The 15,847-nt window shown below is 38.0% G+C and overlaps 1 protein-coding gene across 2 annotated transcripts in view; it reads right to left on the reverse strand.

Moving 5' to 3' along the window:
- The window catches only part of ABCB1 (ATP binding cassette subfamily B member 1), a 118,712-nt gene that overhangs the window by 49,135 nt on the left and 53,730 nt on the right, over positions 1-15,847 (reverse strand). For both annotated transcript variants that reach the window (XM_074379358.1, XM_074379357.1), the window contains exons 9-19: positions 14,329-14,500; positions 11,673-11,786; positions 11,414-11,524; positions 11,115-11,240; positions 10,794-10,997; positions 10,291-10,461; positions 7,406-7,567; positions 6,370-6,546; positions 5,364-5,510; positions 2,288-2,395; positions 225-302 (exon numbers count right to left, since the gene is read on the reverse strand). In XM_074379358.1, coding sequence (XP_074235459.1) covers positions 225-302; positions 2,288-2,395; positions 5,364-5,510; positions 6,370-6,546; positions 7,406-7,567; positions 10,291-10,461; positions 10,794-10,997; positions 11,115-11,240; positions 11,414-11,524; positions 11,673-11,786; positions 14,329-14,500 — 1,570 coding nt within the window. The remainder of the gene's footprint in view (positions 1-224; positions 303-2,287; positions 2,396-5,363; positions 5,511-6,369; positions 6,547-7,405; positions 7,568-10,290; positions 10,462-10,793; positions 10,998-11,114; positions 11,241-11,413; positions 11,525-11,672; positions 11,787-14,328; positions 14,501-15,847) is intronic.

Raw genomic sequence — 15,847 nt, forward strand, 5'->3', positions numbered from 1 at the left:
CTTTCTCAAACTGGTCTAGTTCCTTGTGCCCACCCAGACCAGTCAAACCGCAGAGCCTAGCCTGCACGTAGTGGGAGGTTCAGCCACACCTCTGACATAAGACTGAGGGACAACCAATATAGAAGCTAGGCGTGGGTAACATGACAGAGCTCCCACTGTCTGAGTCCACGGGGCACACATGGGGAGTTCTACATATCCCAGTGCACAACCCTCGGTAGACATACCTGCCTGAGCATGGATCGGAAAACCATGTATCGGAGCCGCTTTGTGAGGATCTCTCCAGCTTTGCCAAATGTGAAGCCCTGTGGACAGAAATATGCCTTGTCAGAGACCCAGTCGCCAATTACATAAAAGGAGGGAGAATTGATGTATTTGCTAAAGCAGATTAGACAAAGTCAGAAAGCCTGATTTCAAGGGCTTGCTATGTTTCTGCAACCATGTGCCATGGCACAAGGCTGTACTGGCGGTGTAGACAAAAAAGCCCACTTTACAGAAAAACAGGTTTAGTAAGGCTGGCAAGATTCAGAAGCCACGGTTATAAGGGGGCAGAGTTGGAATCTGAACCTGAGTCCATGAGACTGCCAACCAGAATGGGAACCAAGAGCCTGAGCTTTTAATTACCCACTGGGCTCCCTCCCCATGTTACTAAGATGAGGAGTTGGGCAGTCTAACATCTTTAGGCATTTTGTTACCTCTAGACTTCCAAGGTCCTATAATTCACAGACTTCATTCTCACTTGTTTTCCAGGCAAGTGAGAATGGTTCCAGTCTCCCCAGACACCTAGAGCTGTGATGTTATAAAGGTAGTGGTCTAACTTCTTTTGCTTCACCAAATTCAAATTGTCAACATTTAAGGGACCAGCTCAAAGCCTACCTCACTCCAAGTTTCTTAACCAAATTTACAGTGAGCAATCTTTACCTTCTCCAAACACCTGTGGTATTAATAGCTGGTATGGCAATCCTGTAAGTAGCTAGAGTGTCACATTTATTCTAGTAAGGTCAAATTCCCCAGTGAGATTTTAAGTACTTAGCAAACAAAGAATTCAGTCTGTTTATCTTTTGCACCTCCTATAATGTCCAGAACAATATTCTATTTTTAAAAAATTTAATACATGCTTACATGTTAAATAAAGAGATCAATTCAGAGTTTTATCTTTAAGAATTATAGGTGGCTAATCATTCAATGAATAAGTGATTACCTACTACTTCCTCACGCAGGCCTGGGCACTTGGTCACATGATCCTTTTAATCAAGAGGAGATACTAGTATCCCTAGTTTACAACTAAGAAAACAGAAGCTTCAACAGGTTACTTATTTGCCCAAGGGCACAAAATCAGGAACAGGTACAAGGAGCACCTGAACCAAAACCAGTATGGTCTTGCCATACTAAACTTTATTTGTTTATTTATTTTGAGACAGGGACTCACTCTTGACCAGGATAGAGTGCAGTGGCATGATCATAGCTCACTACAACCTCCACCTCCTGGCATCCTGGGTTTCTGAGACATTTCCTGCCTCAGCCTCATGAGCAGCTGAGACTACAGGGTTTCATCAGTATGCATCACAATACTCTGCTAATTTTTGTGGTTTTAGTGGAGACAGAGTTTCGCCATGTTGGCCATTCTGGTCTCAAACTCCTGACCTCAGGTAATCCACTTGCCTCGCCTCCCAAAGTGCTGGGATTACTGGCGTGAGTCACCGAACCCAGCCCTCAAACTAAACTTTTAAACTTTCCTTGCCATTTCATTTCAGCCAAATGATTTGCAAGCTGTACATATCCGACTCTTGACGAATGGTTCCTACGTTTTTGTTGAAGGATTGATATTATTCCACCATTAAAATGATTCTTTCTCCTTTAACAGAAGTTGAATAATAAACCCTTCAAACTCTTTTTAAGCCAGTATGGGGTTTTGTTTGTTTGTTATTGCTTTTAGAACACAGGAAAGCATTTGAGTATTTACATTTACTGGCAATACTTATGTCCAAACTTGTATCCAGGGCTTCCCCACACCCCATTTTTAAGTCCCTACCTTTCACGTCCAATCATCATATTAGGCCAAACACTCTGTTCCCTCTGGTTTCACTGAGTGAGGGTAGAGAGAAGGTAAGAAAGGGAGCCAGAGGAGGCAAACATCTTTTTTTCACTATGTCAGAAAAAGTTGGCTGTTAGTAGCCAAATTAATAGAGAAGTTCTACTAAAAGGCAAATTACACTGATGTTTATAAATTCCCCCCATTGAATAATGATGCATTTCTCAAAACGAATAAAGTGAAAGTGGAGACACTTACCTGAAGGAAAAATGTAATAAAAGAAATAATTCCAAGAACTAAAAACAATAGTGAAAATATGTTACTATTCTGTCGTTTTGTTTCAGGATCCTCATGTCTTGTAAAAATCTGTGAGAAAACATTTAAAAGATTTTTAGTTCAATCAGTGAAGAACCCATCCCGGATGTGACCTATTTCCCATCTAGCCCAATATTCAGAGGTCAGGAGAGCCTTAGTACACTGGAAATCAGGGTTGGCTTTCCTATTGCCAGCTTTAAAGGTATCTGCATTCTGCCTTCCATGGAGGCCAAGGATGGGTCTGTCATTAATAAATTGATCCATTATTTTTTCTGCTCAGATTCCCTCTTGGAGTCATGAATACCACTGAACTGCATAAACTTGAAATCAGAACGAATACTCTCTCTTTCCTTAGTGGAGAACTATAACTATGGCAGTTCATGGCTTTACTATTTGGACATTTCAAACTGTCCCGAAGTGTCTGCGGAAAATCTGACATGGTTTCTTGGTGAACCACAGAGCCGTGGTCATTCACTTAGCCCAGGCCTTTCAAAAAGAAAGGGGTTTCCTTGACCCTGCCTTCTTTGTAGCATGGCCAGTTAGACAGCCAGGACACTATAGTTACCTGACCCAGCACCATACATGAAAATTTTTCCAGAGATGGTTAAAAAGGCTGATAGGGTATTTTGGACTCAAGGAACACAGAGAGTAACCATTCCTCAGGGAAATAAAACACACATCTCCCTTCATAGTGGGCCAAAATCAGTCCTGTAAGATGGTCACATTCCTAACCCAACACAGACAACGTTATCCTTCGAAAAAACAATCAGACAATAACAACAACAACAAAGGATTTTTGAAGAGATTAAATAAATTTTTTTGACTAGTCAGTCCAATAAAAATCTTAACAATTACTAAATTCTCACTCTGTGCCAGGCATTATTCTAAGCAAATTCATATATACTATTCCTCTAATCCTGGCAACCATCTCCTGAAGTATAATTTATTAACATCACAGTTTTACAAAAACAGAAACTGAAGTATAGAGAGGTTAATTTAATTTGCTCAAGTTAACATAGCCAGCAAGGGATGACTCAAGGATATAAATTCAAGCAATCTGATGCAGAGCCCACTATCTTCAATAAGGCAGACATCTGGTTGCCTACTCAATATCTAAGAGCTAATATGTCTGCCTTGGGTCACGTACCTCCAGACTTATTGTTATATGAAAAATGAGAAAAGTATAAAACCAATAAATGGAGGTTTTGTTACAACCAAACCCATTCCTAACTTAACCAGTTCTTTTTTTTTTTCTTTTTCTGACGACACCATGGTCTATCACCCTCAACCTGCAAGACATATATCAGTGCAAGGATCAGAAAACTATGGGCCACTGGCCAAATGTTTAAAGTTTTAATGGAACACAGCCGTGTTCATTTGCTTCCACATTGTCATTGTGTACTACCAGATCAGAGTTGAGTATTTGCAAAAGAAACCATACGGCCTGCAAAGCCTAAAATATTTACCATCTTACTGTTTATAGAAAAAGTTTGCTGACTCCTGTCCTGGAACACCTACTCTACAGAATCAGACATTTGATCACATTCTCAGAATTTTTTTCAACAACTAGAAAAATATCTGGCACATAGCAGACACAAAAAATAATTCTTGAGGCCAGGTCCCGTGGCTCACGCCTGTAATCCCAGCACTTTGAGAGGCTGAGGCAGGTGGATCACTTGAGGTCAGGAGTTCGAGACCAGCCTGGCCAACATGGTGAAGCCCTGTCTCTACTAAAAATACAAAAATGAACCAGGCATGGTGGTGCATGCCTGTAATCTAGCTACACAGAAGGCTAAGGCAGGAGAATCACTTGAACCTAGGGAGGCAGAGGCTGCAGTGAGCCAAGATCATGCACCACACTCTAGCCTGGGTGACAGAGACTCAAATAATAATAATAAGTATTATTATTATTACATATTATCATAATAAATATAATAATTCTAGAAAATATATATATACATATATTTTTTTGAGATGGATTCTCACTCTGTCGCCAGGCTGGAGTGTAGTGGTAAAATCTTGGCTCACTGCAACCTCTGCCTCCTGGGTTGGGGCAATTCTCCTGCCTCAGCCTCCTGAGTAGCTGAGATTACAGGTATGTGCCACCACACCAGGCTAATTTTTGTATTTTTAGTAGAGATGGGGTTTCACCATGTTGGCCAGACTGGTCTTGAACTCCTGACCTAAGGTGATCCATGCACTTTGGCCTCTGAGTGTTGAGATTACAGGCATGAGCCACCATGCCCAGCCAATGAATGAATATATTAAACTGAAATAAGCTAGCCAGGCATGGGTATACCTGAATGGTCATATACATTTTGTAGAATCAAAAGTCAGTGTTTAGCTTATGCTTCTTGTGGTAATCAATCTCTTTCTTCACAATGTTTTCAGCAGTTATGGCAAGGGTTTCCTCAGCTTGATGTTTGGACATATGTTATTAAACAGAGAGCATTCCTTTCAGATTGTAACTTTATTGTTGAAAATACCACCGTTTAGATGAGTGGAACCAACATATGTCAACCTCCATCTTGAGGAAGCTGCTCCTTTTTATTTTAATCTTAGCAAGTGGGATGAAAATTACATCTTACCAAAGTAGCATGCTAGGCATACTCATGTCCTAGCAAGTATATGTGTTAGAGAACAGTGCATTCTCAAGCCAATCTGACAAACATTTGAGGAACTCTCTTTGGACACTAGTGAAATGAGAGTTAGACCAGGCTTGTTCAGAGCCCAATGTTGGCAGGTATGAGAAAGTCATCTCATCAGTTTCATTGACTATTTCAGAAAGCTGAAATAACCTAGGACCTAGGGAAAAACCAACTGCAAGGACAAAGGAAAGTTCACAAAGTTACCTTTCCTATCACATATCAGACTTCCATTCTTACGTCTTCAAGCCAATTAGTTTCGTATAAAGATACATAGATTTTGTGGCTTATGTATCCCGGTTCAAACACAAACAGTTCATTCATTCTTCAGTCAGAAATCACAAGTAAATCACACAAATGGGCATCACACTTACCCCTATAATCTTTGAAAATACTACGGAAAATGCTGGTTGCAGGCCTCCATTTATAATGGCACAAAATACACCAACAACAAAATAAGGCCATTCAGTTAAATTTAGCTTCAAAATCCTCCAAAAGGAAACTGGAGGTATACTTTCATCCTAGAAAACACAAATTATTACAACAGGCTAGTTATAAACTTTTATAATTGATTTTATAATGTACAGTTCTTACATACACACAAAAATTTATACAGAAATATATCCTATCCTAATTCCTTATCAAGTAATCAACCATGACAATTTTGCTTCAAAAAATGTCATAGTGATTATTATTTAGCTTCAAAAAATGCTGACAAACTTTTTTTTTTTTTCTTTTGTGAGATGGAGTCTCACTCTGTAGCCCAGGCTGGAGTGCAGTGGTGTGATCTTGGCTTACTTCAACCTCTGCCTCCTGGGTCTTGGTTCAAGCAATTCTCCTACCTCAGCCTCCCAAGTAGCTGGGATTACAGGCACGAGCCACCATGCCCAGCTAATTTTTGTATATTTTAGTAGATATGGGGTTTCACCATGTTAGCCAATCTGGTCTTGAACTCCTGACCTCGTGATCCACCCACCTCAGCCTCCCAAAGTGCTGGGATTACAGGCATGAGTCACCACGCCCGGCCAATGCTCATTTATTTAAAAAAAAAAATGATGTTTCCACAAACACTTAACTTTTATTTGGTATTCAGAACCTAACAGGAATAGAAACAGAATAGAAATGTTATTTGAAGACCCACTATAGTCTCTTTACACTATAAATTTTAATTCTAAAAATTCTGCCACATAAATTAACATTCTTAAAATCTAACCTGATTTTAAAATGTTGACGTTCTGGCTTGTGGAACATTCTGGGGGCTGGGACAGGAGGATTCTGGACAACCCTTTCTTGTTCCCACTCCTGCTGTAGCCCTAACCCACCAAACTAAGGGAACCACAGTGGTTGAGATTAAAACAAACTCCACATCCCTCTTCATACCAGATTTTCTTTGGTGCTAGGCTTTTTGTCTTGGCCTTGTGATCCACGGATACTCCTCCGACTTGATCTTTTTCTTATTAGACTGGATCCTGAATCATTCGAAGACATTTCCAAGGCATCAATTTCACTTTTGGATTCATCAGCTACATATTCTAATTCAATTTCATTTCCTGCTGTCTAAAATAAACAAGAAATATGCATAAGCTCATTCAGCTCTGCTAACCAATGAAAGTTAATCACTGAATGTCAGCTATCAAGGAAAACAGTAATTTGTTCAGTAACTGCAGGAAATGATAAAGCTAATCTGCTGGATTGTCTTATGTGTATGTGTGTGTTTCTATATGATATTTGAAAATAAAAACCACTAAAGAAGGAGGATTCCCACTGACTATACTGAAATAATATGGCATTAATTCCATGTAGCTTATCTTCTCAGGACCTTTTTCGTGGGTGTTTGGACTCAATCAAGTTTATTCTGGATCAGGGCAGTCAAGAGAAATATGGAGCAAGCCATACTGTAAGCCATGTTATTTCAAATTTTCCAGAGGTCATGTTAACAAATGTAAAAAGAAAGAAGTCAAATCAATTTTAATTATATATTTTATTTCACCTAATATATCCAAGATATTATTGATATTCAATGATACCATTTCAACATGTAATCAATATAAAAATTGAGATATTCTGCATCTTTTTTTGTACTACATCTTCAGAACAATATGTGCACACTCTACTTACAACATTCCAATTCAGATTCACTACTCTTTAAATCTCTAAGGCATGTGTGGCTATTGACTACTATAATGGATAACTCACCCTGAAACCTTTTAATTTTTTTTTATCTGTTTATCCTTCTTTATTTTCCCTCTTTTCAAGAGAGAAAAGAAATCTTAAATACTGGTCTCTTCCTGAATCCTGCAAGCGTTTTTTCCTACTTTTAAAGATAATCAAATCAAATACTATTTATTTTTAGCATTACATGCAAAATCAGTTTATCACTGAGATGACACAGGAAATGTTTAAAGTTAAACTATACCTGCATTGTGACAAGTTTGAAGTAAATTCCTTTCTCTTTCATGAGTTCCTCATGATTTCCTTTCTCCACAATGACTCCATCATCAAAACCAGCGATGACATCAGCATTACGAATTGTAGACAAACGATGAGCTACCACAATGGTGGTCCGGCCTTTTCTGGCCTAAAGACAGGGAAATTTGGTTTCTGAATATACTAATAAGTACATGAAAAAACTTATCCATTCAGCATATATTTACTGAACCAGTGCTTTGGGCATTGTAAAACCATCAAATCTATATAAGATAAACTCTGACTTCAATAAATGTATAGACAATTGAAAATAGTTAAAAAGATGTTTTATTATAATAAATACAAACACAAATATAATAGTCACATATAATCAGGAGCTTGTGAAAACCAACAAATTCCTAAGGCCCAGACATTGGCCAGTCAAAACAAACACAGGCCATTGTGCTGTACTGGTACACACCAGTAGTAAGCAGTTCTAGGAATCATAATATTCTATCCCACATGACCTCCTGGATGAACAAGACAGACAATAAATGTGAGGCAACAAAGTCCAGACCACAGTGTCACATTGACCTGAAATAAATGTTAGAATTTATTTTATCCAAGGAGCCTGTGTGAGGCTCAATTTATTCATATGTAAAATGGGAACAATAATAGGATTCACTTCTTAGAGTAGCTGTGATGACTAAATGAAATAATGCACATAAAGTACTCAACACTGTGACTTATCCATACCAAGTGCTTAATAAGTGATACTTATTTCTATGTAGAAGAATCATGGAAAAATTGAAGAGTCATGTAAATCTCTTTTATTTTCACAGAGGAACAAAGCCAGATACCCAGGCCTTGTCTGAGACTTCTTTAACCTTTGTAACTTTCCCAATGCTCATGATTTTTGTTACTCTATATTTCTCTCCAGTAACTAGCAATACAATTATCAAAACCAAGACATAACATTTTCAGGATCAATACGATAAGCAGAAGTAGAAAACTTCAAAAACAAAATACACAAGAGAAAAATTAGGTGGCAGAAACTAGAAAATACAGAAGACAATAGATCGATTCTTTGCATGTTTTTGAGAAAAAGGGGGATGTGAAATTTTCCCCCAAAATTTATACCCTAAAGTTTTTTAAAATATAACCTTTTAAAATTGCTTTTATTTATAATTTAATGCATACTTTCACTACAGATTAATAAGGAAACACAGATAAGCAAACAAATAAGTGGTGGCTCATATCTGTAATTCCTGCACATCGGGAGGCTGAGGTGGCCCAGGAGTTTCAGACTAGTCTGGGCAAGATAGTGAGACCTCATCTCTACAAAAACATCTAAAAATAGCTGGGGGCTGGGCACAGTAGCCTGTAACCCCAGCACTTTGGGAGGCTGTAATCCCAGCCTCATGCCTGTAATCCCAGCACTTTGGGAGGCTGAGGCAGGTAGATCACCTGAAGTCAGGAGTTCAAGACCAGCCTGGGCAACATGGTAAAACCCTGTCTTTTCTAGAAATACAAAAATTAGTCAGACATGGTGGCATGCACCTGTAATCCCAGCTACTCAGGAGGCAGAGGTTGCAGTGAGCCAAGACTGCACCACTGCACTCCAGCCTGGGTGACAGAGTGAGACTCCATCTAAAAAAAAAAAATAGCAGGTGGAAGGATCACTTGAGCCTGGGCAGCAGAGGTTGCAGTGAGCCATTTGAGCACTACTGCACTTCAGTCTGGGTAAGGAAAGGAAAGGGGAAAGGAAAGAGGAAAGAAAGGGGGAAGGGGAAGGGGAAGACGAAGGGAAGGAGGGAAGAAGGAAAGGAGAAAAGGAGGAAGGGAAGAAGGGAAGAAGGAAAGAAGGAAGAAAGGAAGAGGAGGGGAAGGAGGAGGAAAGGAATGAAGGAAGAGAGGGAGGGCGGAGGGAGGGAGGGGTGAAATCACAGATTAAGCAAAATGATAGGGAAAAAAAAGGAGCCACAATCCCATTTGCCTCTATTTTGGTTCACAGAATGTTTAGTAAGCTGCTTTTTTAAATTCCTCCCTCAAAAATTTATTAAGCACATTGACAGGATGTTTAAAGGAACATTCAGTGTTGTTTTACTAGAGAAAGGGAGAGTTGGAACAAATATGGGTTCATCTTTGAATTCTACTGTGACATCTCAAGTCGGAGCACCTTTGGTTAGAAAGTCACCAGCTCCACATTCCTGGTCCTCACAGAATTATCTCTGTTTTCATCACATGCTGGAGATCAAACGCACAGTGCCCGGCACAGGGCAAACACTCAAATCCTACATGGTGAATGAGTCATATGGACTCAAGCATTGTAGGACAGTCAAACTCTGTTGATACTGAATAACGTTTCATGGCTTAGGTAGGTTTTCAATATCATAGGCTCTCTGCCCCTCTCCTGGAAATAAGAGGTTTACCTAAGTCTATGATATTTCTTATTTCTTAAAGTGGCATTCAACACCTTGAAAATTAAATATGGACCTTCAGGTTGTATTTTTCTCTTCTTGGCAATATTACAGACTCTCAAAACCTAAATAACAGGGTTATCCAAATAGTCAAGTTTTGAAAATCACAATGAAGATGAATTTTCACTTGTGTCTATATTTCTATTTTTTAGTTTAAAAGATTTGCAAGTGTCTTTAAAGGAAAATTTATTCATCATCACTTAAAATAAGATCAGAGAAATAAACACAAATTGAACAAGAAAAAAAACAAAGAGTAAAAGAGTTCAAAGAGCCCTAATGCTTTTATTTTAATAGCTGAAGAAATCACCTAGAAGCTATCAGAAATTTCCTTTTCTAAGACAAATATATACAAGAACTGATAGTAGAATGTTCTTATGCTTATAAATCAGGCTGGTTTGAACTAAGCCTTACTGACCTTATCCAGAGCCACCTGAACCACTGCTTCACTTTCCGTGTCCAAGGCTGATGTGGCCTCGTCCAGCAGGAGGATCTTGGGGTTGCGAACCAAGGCACGTGCAATGGCGATTCTCTGCTTCTGTCCACCACTCAGCTGGGCCCCTCTCTCTCCAACCAGGGTGTCAAATTTCTACCACAAAAAACCCAGAATGATGTAGCACAAGGACAAGCTATCTCAGCTCATATTTTAAATCAGTAAGGAATCCTATACATAACCCAAGTCTCACAGGCAATACAAGTCCAGTTCTTTAAATCTTTGTTAGCATAATAACCAACCCCAGTTTTTAAAAATTGGTCTATGACCAGTTGATACTGCTAGAGCTTTCAAATCTGAAGTAATCTTGATTTCCCTTCTTAGGATTTCCCTTCCTCTGATTTACAGTAGTTTCCTAACTTCCTATGTAGTAGGCCTGCATTTTATTCTTTGCACCTCTAGAAAAGCAAAGGTCAAGGACAACTTACATGAGGCAGTTTCATGATAAAGTCATAGGCATTGGCTTCCTTGACAGCTTTCTCAATCTCATCCATGGTGACATTTTCACGGCCATAGCGAATGTTTTCAGCGATCGTGGTGGCAAACAACACAGGTTCCTGACTCACCACACCAATGATTTCCCGTAGAAACCTTACATTTATGGTCCTAATATCCTGTCCATCAACACTGACCTGAAACAAAAAGTAAGGGTGACTTTCATACATTTGTAATTGAAAGGGCAATACCAGAAAGATGTGCAATATGACTGCTGATCACCACAGAGTCTAGCTCAGCACAGATCATCTCACCATGCCTTCTGTGGGGTCATAGAGCCTCTGTATCAGCTGGACCGTTGTGCTCTTCCCACAGCCACTGTTTCCAACCAGGGCTACCGTCTGCCCACTCTGCACCTTCAGGTTCAGGCCCTTCAAGATCTACCAGGACAGTGAGAAAAAAACTTTAAGGCAATTCACAGACACAGGGTATAGGAACTGACCGTTCAATACTAGGTTTAAATATACATGCATTTTTTTCATAATCTCTAAAGAAAATATCAGAAACTCTTCATTCAATAGATTAATTGCTGATTGATCATTGACCACTGTACCTTAACTTCTTTTCGAGATGGGTAACTGAAGTGAACATTTCTGAATTCCAAATTTCCCTTAATATTATCTGGTTTGTGCCCACTCTTCGAATAGCTGTCAATGCTTGGCTTCTAAACAGAGTCAAATTTTAACACAATATTAGGTTACAATAATTACTTTTAGTGATATTTTGTGGACAGCTGGATAAAGAGACAAAGAAATTGACTCTTAACTGGACAATCTTTTAGATAGATGTGTAAGTGGCCAACTCAGACTTACATTATCAATTATCTTGAAGATTTCATATGCTGCTCCTCTTGCATTTGCAAATGCTTCAATGCTTGGAGATGTCTGTCCAACACCAAAAGCCCCAATTAACACAGCAAAGAATACCTGAGGAATATGATGAAAAGACATCAGGTTACTCAGATAGTGACAGCAAAAGTTTTTTCATACTTCTTCTCTTTCTAATATAGCTAATTAAAATTTAAAATGACAAGGCAACATGTAAGTACTAGGTGTTAAAAATATTCTAAAAGTTTGTAACTAACAGTACATTTAATTCCTTTTTTCATTTTTTTTTCTTTTTTAAGAGACAGGGTCTCATTCTGTCACCCAGGAGGAGGATGATTCTGTCACTATGACGCAGTGGTGCAATCATATCTCATTATAACCTCTACCTCCTAGGCTCAAGCAATCCTCCTGCTTTAGTTTCCCAAGTAGCTTGAACTACAAGCATGCACCATCACACATAATTTTTAAATTTTTTGTAGAGATAGGATCTTGCTATGTGTCCCTGGTTTCCTGGCTTCAAGCAATCCTCTTGCCTCAGCCTCCAAAAGTCCTAGGATTATAGGCATGGGCCACCCCACCCAGCCAAGAGTAAATTTCAAATGTGTCATCTCAAAAAGTGTCAAGTGAGGTGATGGATATGTTAGCTTGATCTGAAAACTCCACATCGTGTGTGTGTGTGTGTACATAAACATCACATTGTACTCCATAAGTGTAAAACAATTATGGTTTCTCAATTAAAAATAGCATAAAATTTAAAAAAAGTTTAAGACAAGGTCTTGCTTTGTGGCCCAGCCTGGAGTGCAGTAGTGCAACCCTGGCTCACTGCAACTTCAACCTCATGGGCTCAGATGACCCTCTCACCTCAGTCTCTGAAGAAGCTGGGACTACAGACAGGTCCCAGCATACCTGGCTAATTTAAAAAAAAATAAAAAAAATTGTAGAGATGGGATCCCACTATGTTGCCCATACTAAAAATATTTCAGAACTTTAAATACTTTTCAATTTAGAATGCAGAATTAGTCTTACTTGCTCAACAAAACAATGATTTAAATTTTATAGGGCCAGAATATTATAATAGGATATTTTTACATTTCTTCAATGTCTGAGATTTTTTTATTTAGACCATTAACAGACTAAAGTGGAAATAAACACTAGCAGAGAAATTGGAAGACCTAGTTCTAAATCCTAAATTAGTACTAACTAGCTAGATGTTGTTAAGCCATTCTCTTAAAATCTTTGGCTTCAATTTCTTCTTTTGAATAATAGGCAAGGTTCTATCCATTCCCCCTATCCAGCAATCATCGAGATGTTGTATCATAATAAAACAGGGTATACAAACATTTTTTGTAAATTATAAAGCACACACACATAAGGCATTGATCTTTTATCAGGTTAAGTCTTTTTTGTCACAGGCCATGTTCTCTTTAGGTCTTTTGTTTGTCTTTAGGGTTGGTGAGAATTAATGTTATTATTTATTTTTTCTAAATCACATGGAATTACATTGTTCAGTAATTTACACAGAAGGAACTTTACTAGGTGATTCTGTATTCATTAACTCAATAAGTCCTCAAAACAACAGTGAAAGTTAAAGCTCATTCCTGTCATGTCATGTGGGAGAAAAGGTATCAGAGGCTTGAAAAGTTTAGCTGGCTGCCCTAAATCATACAGCTAATAAGTGACACAGCTGCCATTTGAACCAAGCTGGTCTGATATCAAACCCCACACTCCCTATTCTGGATGCCTTCAGTTTGTGAGGTATATTTATGCCCAGTAAATACTGGATTTAAACTGCTTATCTCAATCACAGTTAAACAGAATACATCTCTTAAAACAACTACAGCTCACCAATAGCATCACTATACTCAAAAAAGCTTTATGGGAAAAGCCATTCCTGATTGAGTAATGTTGGATATAGCAAATTCAAAAAACAAAAGAGGTGATTATTGCATCCATATTACAAATCTGGCTCCTGAAATAGGGAATTGTTTTGAGGAATTCCACAAAATATCATCTCTCATTGCCTCAATTTACTTGTGTCTGGCCTATGAAAAAGGAACTAAGTGACTCTTTTAACAGTGTGTATTTTACTACAGCCAGACACAAATTGAGTTTGGTTTGCAAATTATTTCATTGTCTTCAAAATAAAAAAATATAAAATTAAATGGCAAGACTGTGAGCTTGCACAAAGGTCTATAATGCAGAAAACTTCCAAACAATCTTCTAGGAAGAGGAATCATTTATACTTCTATAATTGTGAGGTGGATTAGCTGCCATTCGAAATAATTTGAAGTGAAACTGTGTATTTTACCATTTTTGTGAATTGTAGATCAGAAAATAAAAGTGAAGTGTTTAACATCAAGTTTGACACAAATAATCTCAACAAATAAAAGTTCATGCTATTGAGATTGCTAATGTTGGTATTATTTAAGCCACAGGAGAAATTGGGCAAGACATCTGCAAAAAAGACAACAAAACTGGTTGTTGGATGCATCTAATTTTTTTCCACTTTTTAACCTAGTAGTGCGTGTGTCTGTAGTATTCAATAGTTGTTCAAAATACATTCTTCTAAAGTCAAGTCAACATTACTGAATTTCGTTGTCATTTTAAAATAATGGTTCATTTCTTAATATAAATCACTTACAGTGAGTACTCGTCCAATAGTATATTCCCCTGAGAGGACCAATGTGGTCCCATACCAGAAGGCCAGAGCATAAGATGCATAGATCAGTAGGAAAGCAGCACCTATAGAAATATTGGCTGTAATGGCTTTCTTTATCCCAATTCTTTTAGCTTCTTCTAAATTTTTGTTGTACCTGGGGAAAAGAACAAAAATGATCACACATATTCACAAATTTTATGAAAACATGTCAACATAGCATGAGAGTTATTGAGTAGCTAGGATATGCTCGGTCCTATGACATACATGCATTTTATCCTCCTACTCATACCCTATATAGTAGGACTATTTTACTCTCCTTTTGCAGAAGAAAAAACTGAAATTTACAGAGTTAAACTTATTTGTAGGGGAGTCTTATAAAACTTCCTTCTCTGGCTTTAGCAATAGCAAAATAAGTGAGGCAATATTTAGCAAACATCTAGAACTTATATTGTTTCATACACAAGACAAAATAGAAGCCATGGAAAAACATGTGTTTTCCTTTCAAAATCTGCATGCCTCTTTAATTAAGTAATAAAATGGAGAGATGATGTTAGAAAGTGCTGAAAAAAAGGGAAAGTCATTTAAATCTCTGAACATTAAGGAAGTTTGGAGACAAGTCCCTCTCATTAATTAATGCTCCCCAACACTTGTCATGCTATGGCTGCCTTCTGCTCGACTAACAGGCTCTGACCTGGCGGCTTGGGCCATCCAGGGTTTCTGGATGCCTCAAGGGCTGAGAAAAATTAAATATAATTCTGAACCATTGACAGCACAAAGGCCTACCCCAAATTAACCAAACCTGGAGAGCACCCATTAATACTTCTTAGCACAAATATAGGAAATTATATAAAAGGGGCAACAATGAGAAAATGAAAAAAAAATCCAAAAAAAATGTTGGGAGTCACTGACAGATTTTATTTCTCCAGTTCTAATGACTTAAAGCATATTCCCAACTGATAATTCAAATATTTTTGATGTCAAAGCTAAAGGACATGATGTCTGTAAGTCTACCTTCATTTGAAAGGAACAAAGTAGACTACTTTATTTAAGAAGAGAGCTATGGAGATAAGCTAATGGAGCCCAATGTTAAAGGAAAATAAGGAATTTTGCAAATATAGAACCAAGGTAAAAGGACTGGAGAAACGGGACGATTGCCTTCTATCTGTCTATATTTTCTTAATCACAGCTCCCTGCAGAACCTAGAGCATCGCCTTGCATAGAGGAGGAGCTAATAATAGTTGAAATTAATGAACTTACTTCCATATAAAAGTCATACTTTCAGGTCTTTGATCCATAAAATTCACAACTATATAAATATTCATAGTATAATATTAATTTCCTTTGGAGAACTTGTTCCATTAGTATGTACAGCAGACTGCAAGCACTGTCTAGATATGAACATGCATTGTTTCTTGCTTTCATGACTACTTTAACTAGGTGCATTACACAGTTACAAAAGCATGCCAAGTGAAATTTACATCACTACCATGTTCACTAAAGA

The sequence above is a fragment of the Saimiri boliviensis genome, chromosome 10 (genome assembly GCF_048565385.1).
Source record: "Saimiri boliviensis isolate mSaiBol1 chromosome 10, mSaiBol1.pri, whole genome shotgun sequence".
Taxonomy (NCBI): domain Eukaryota; kingdom Metazoa; phylum Chordata; class Mammalia; order Primates; family Cebidae; genus Saimiri; species Saimiri boliviensis.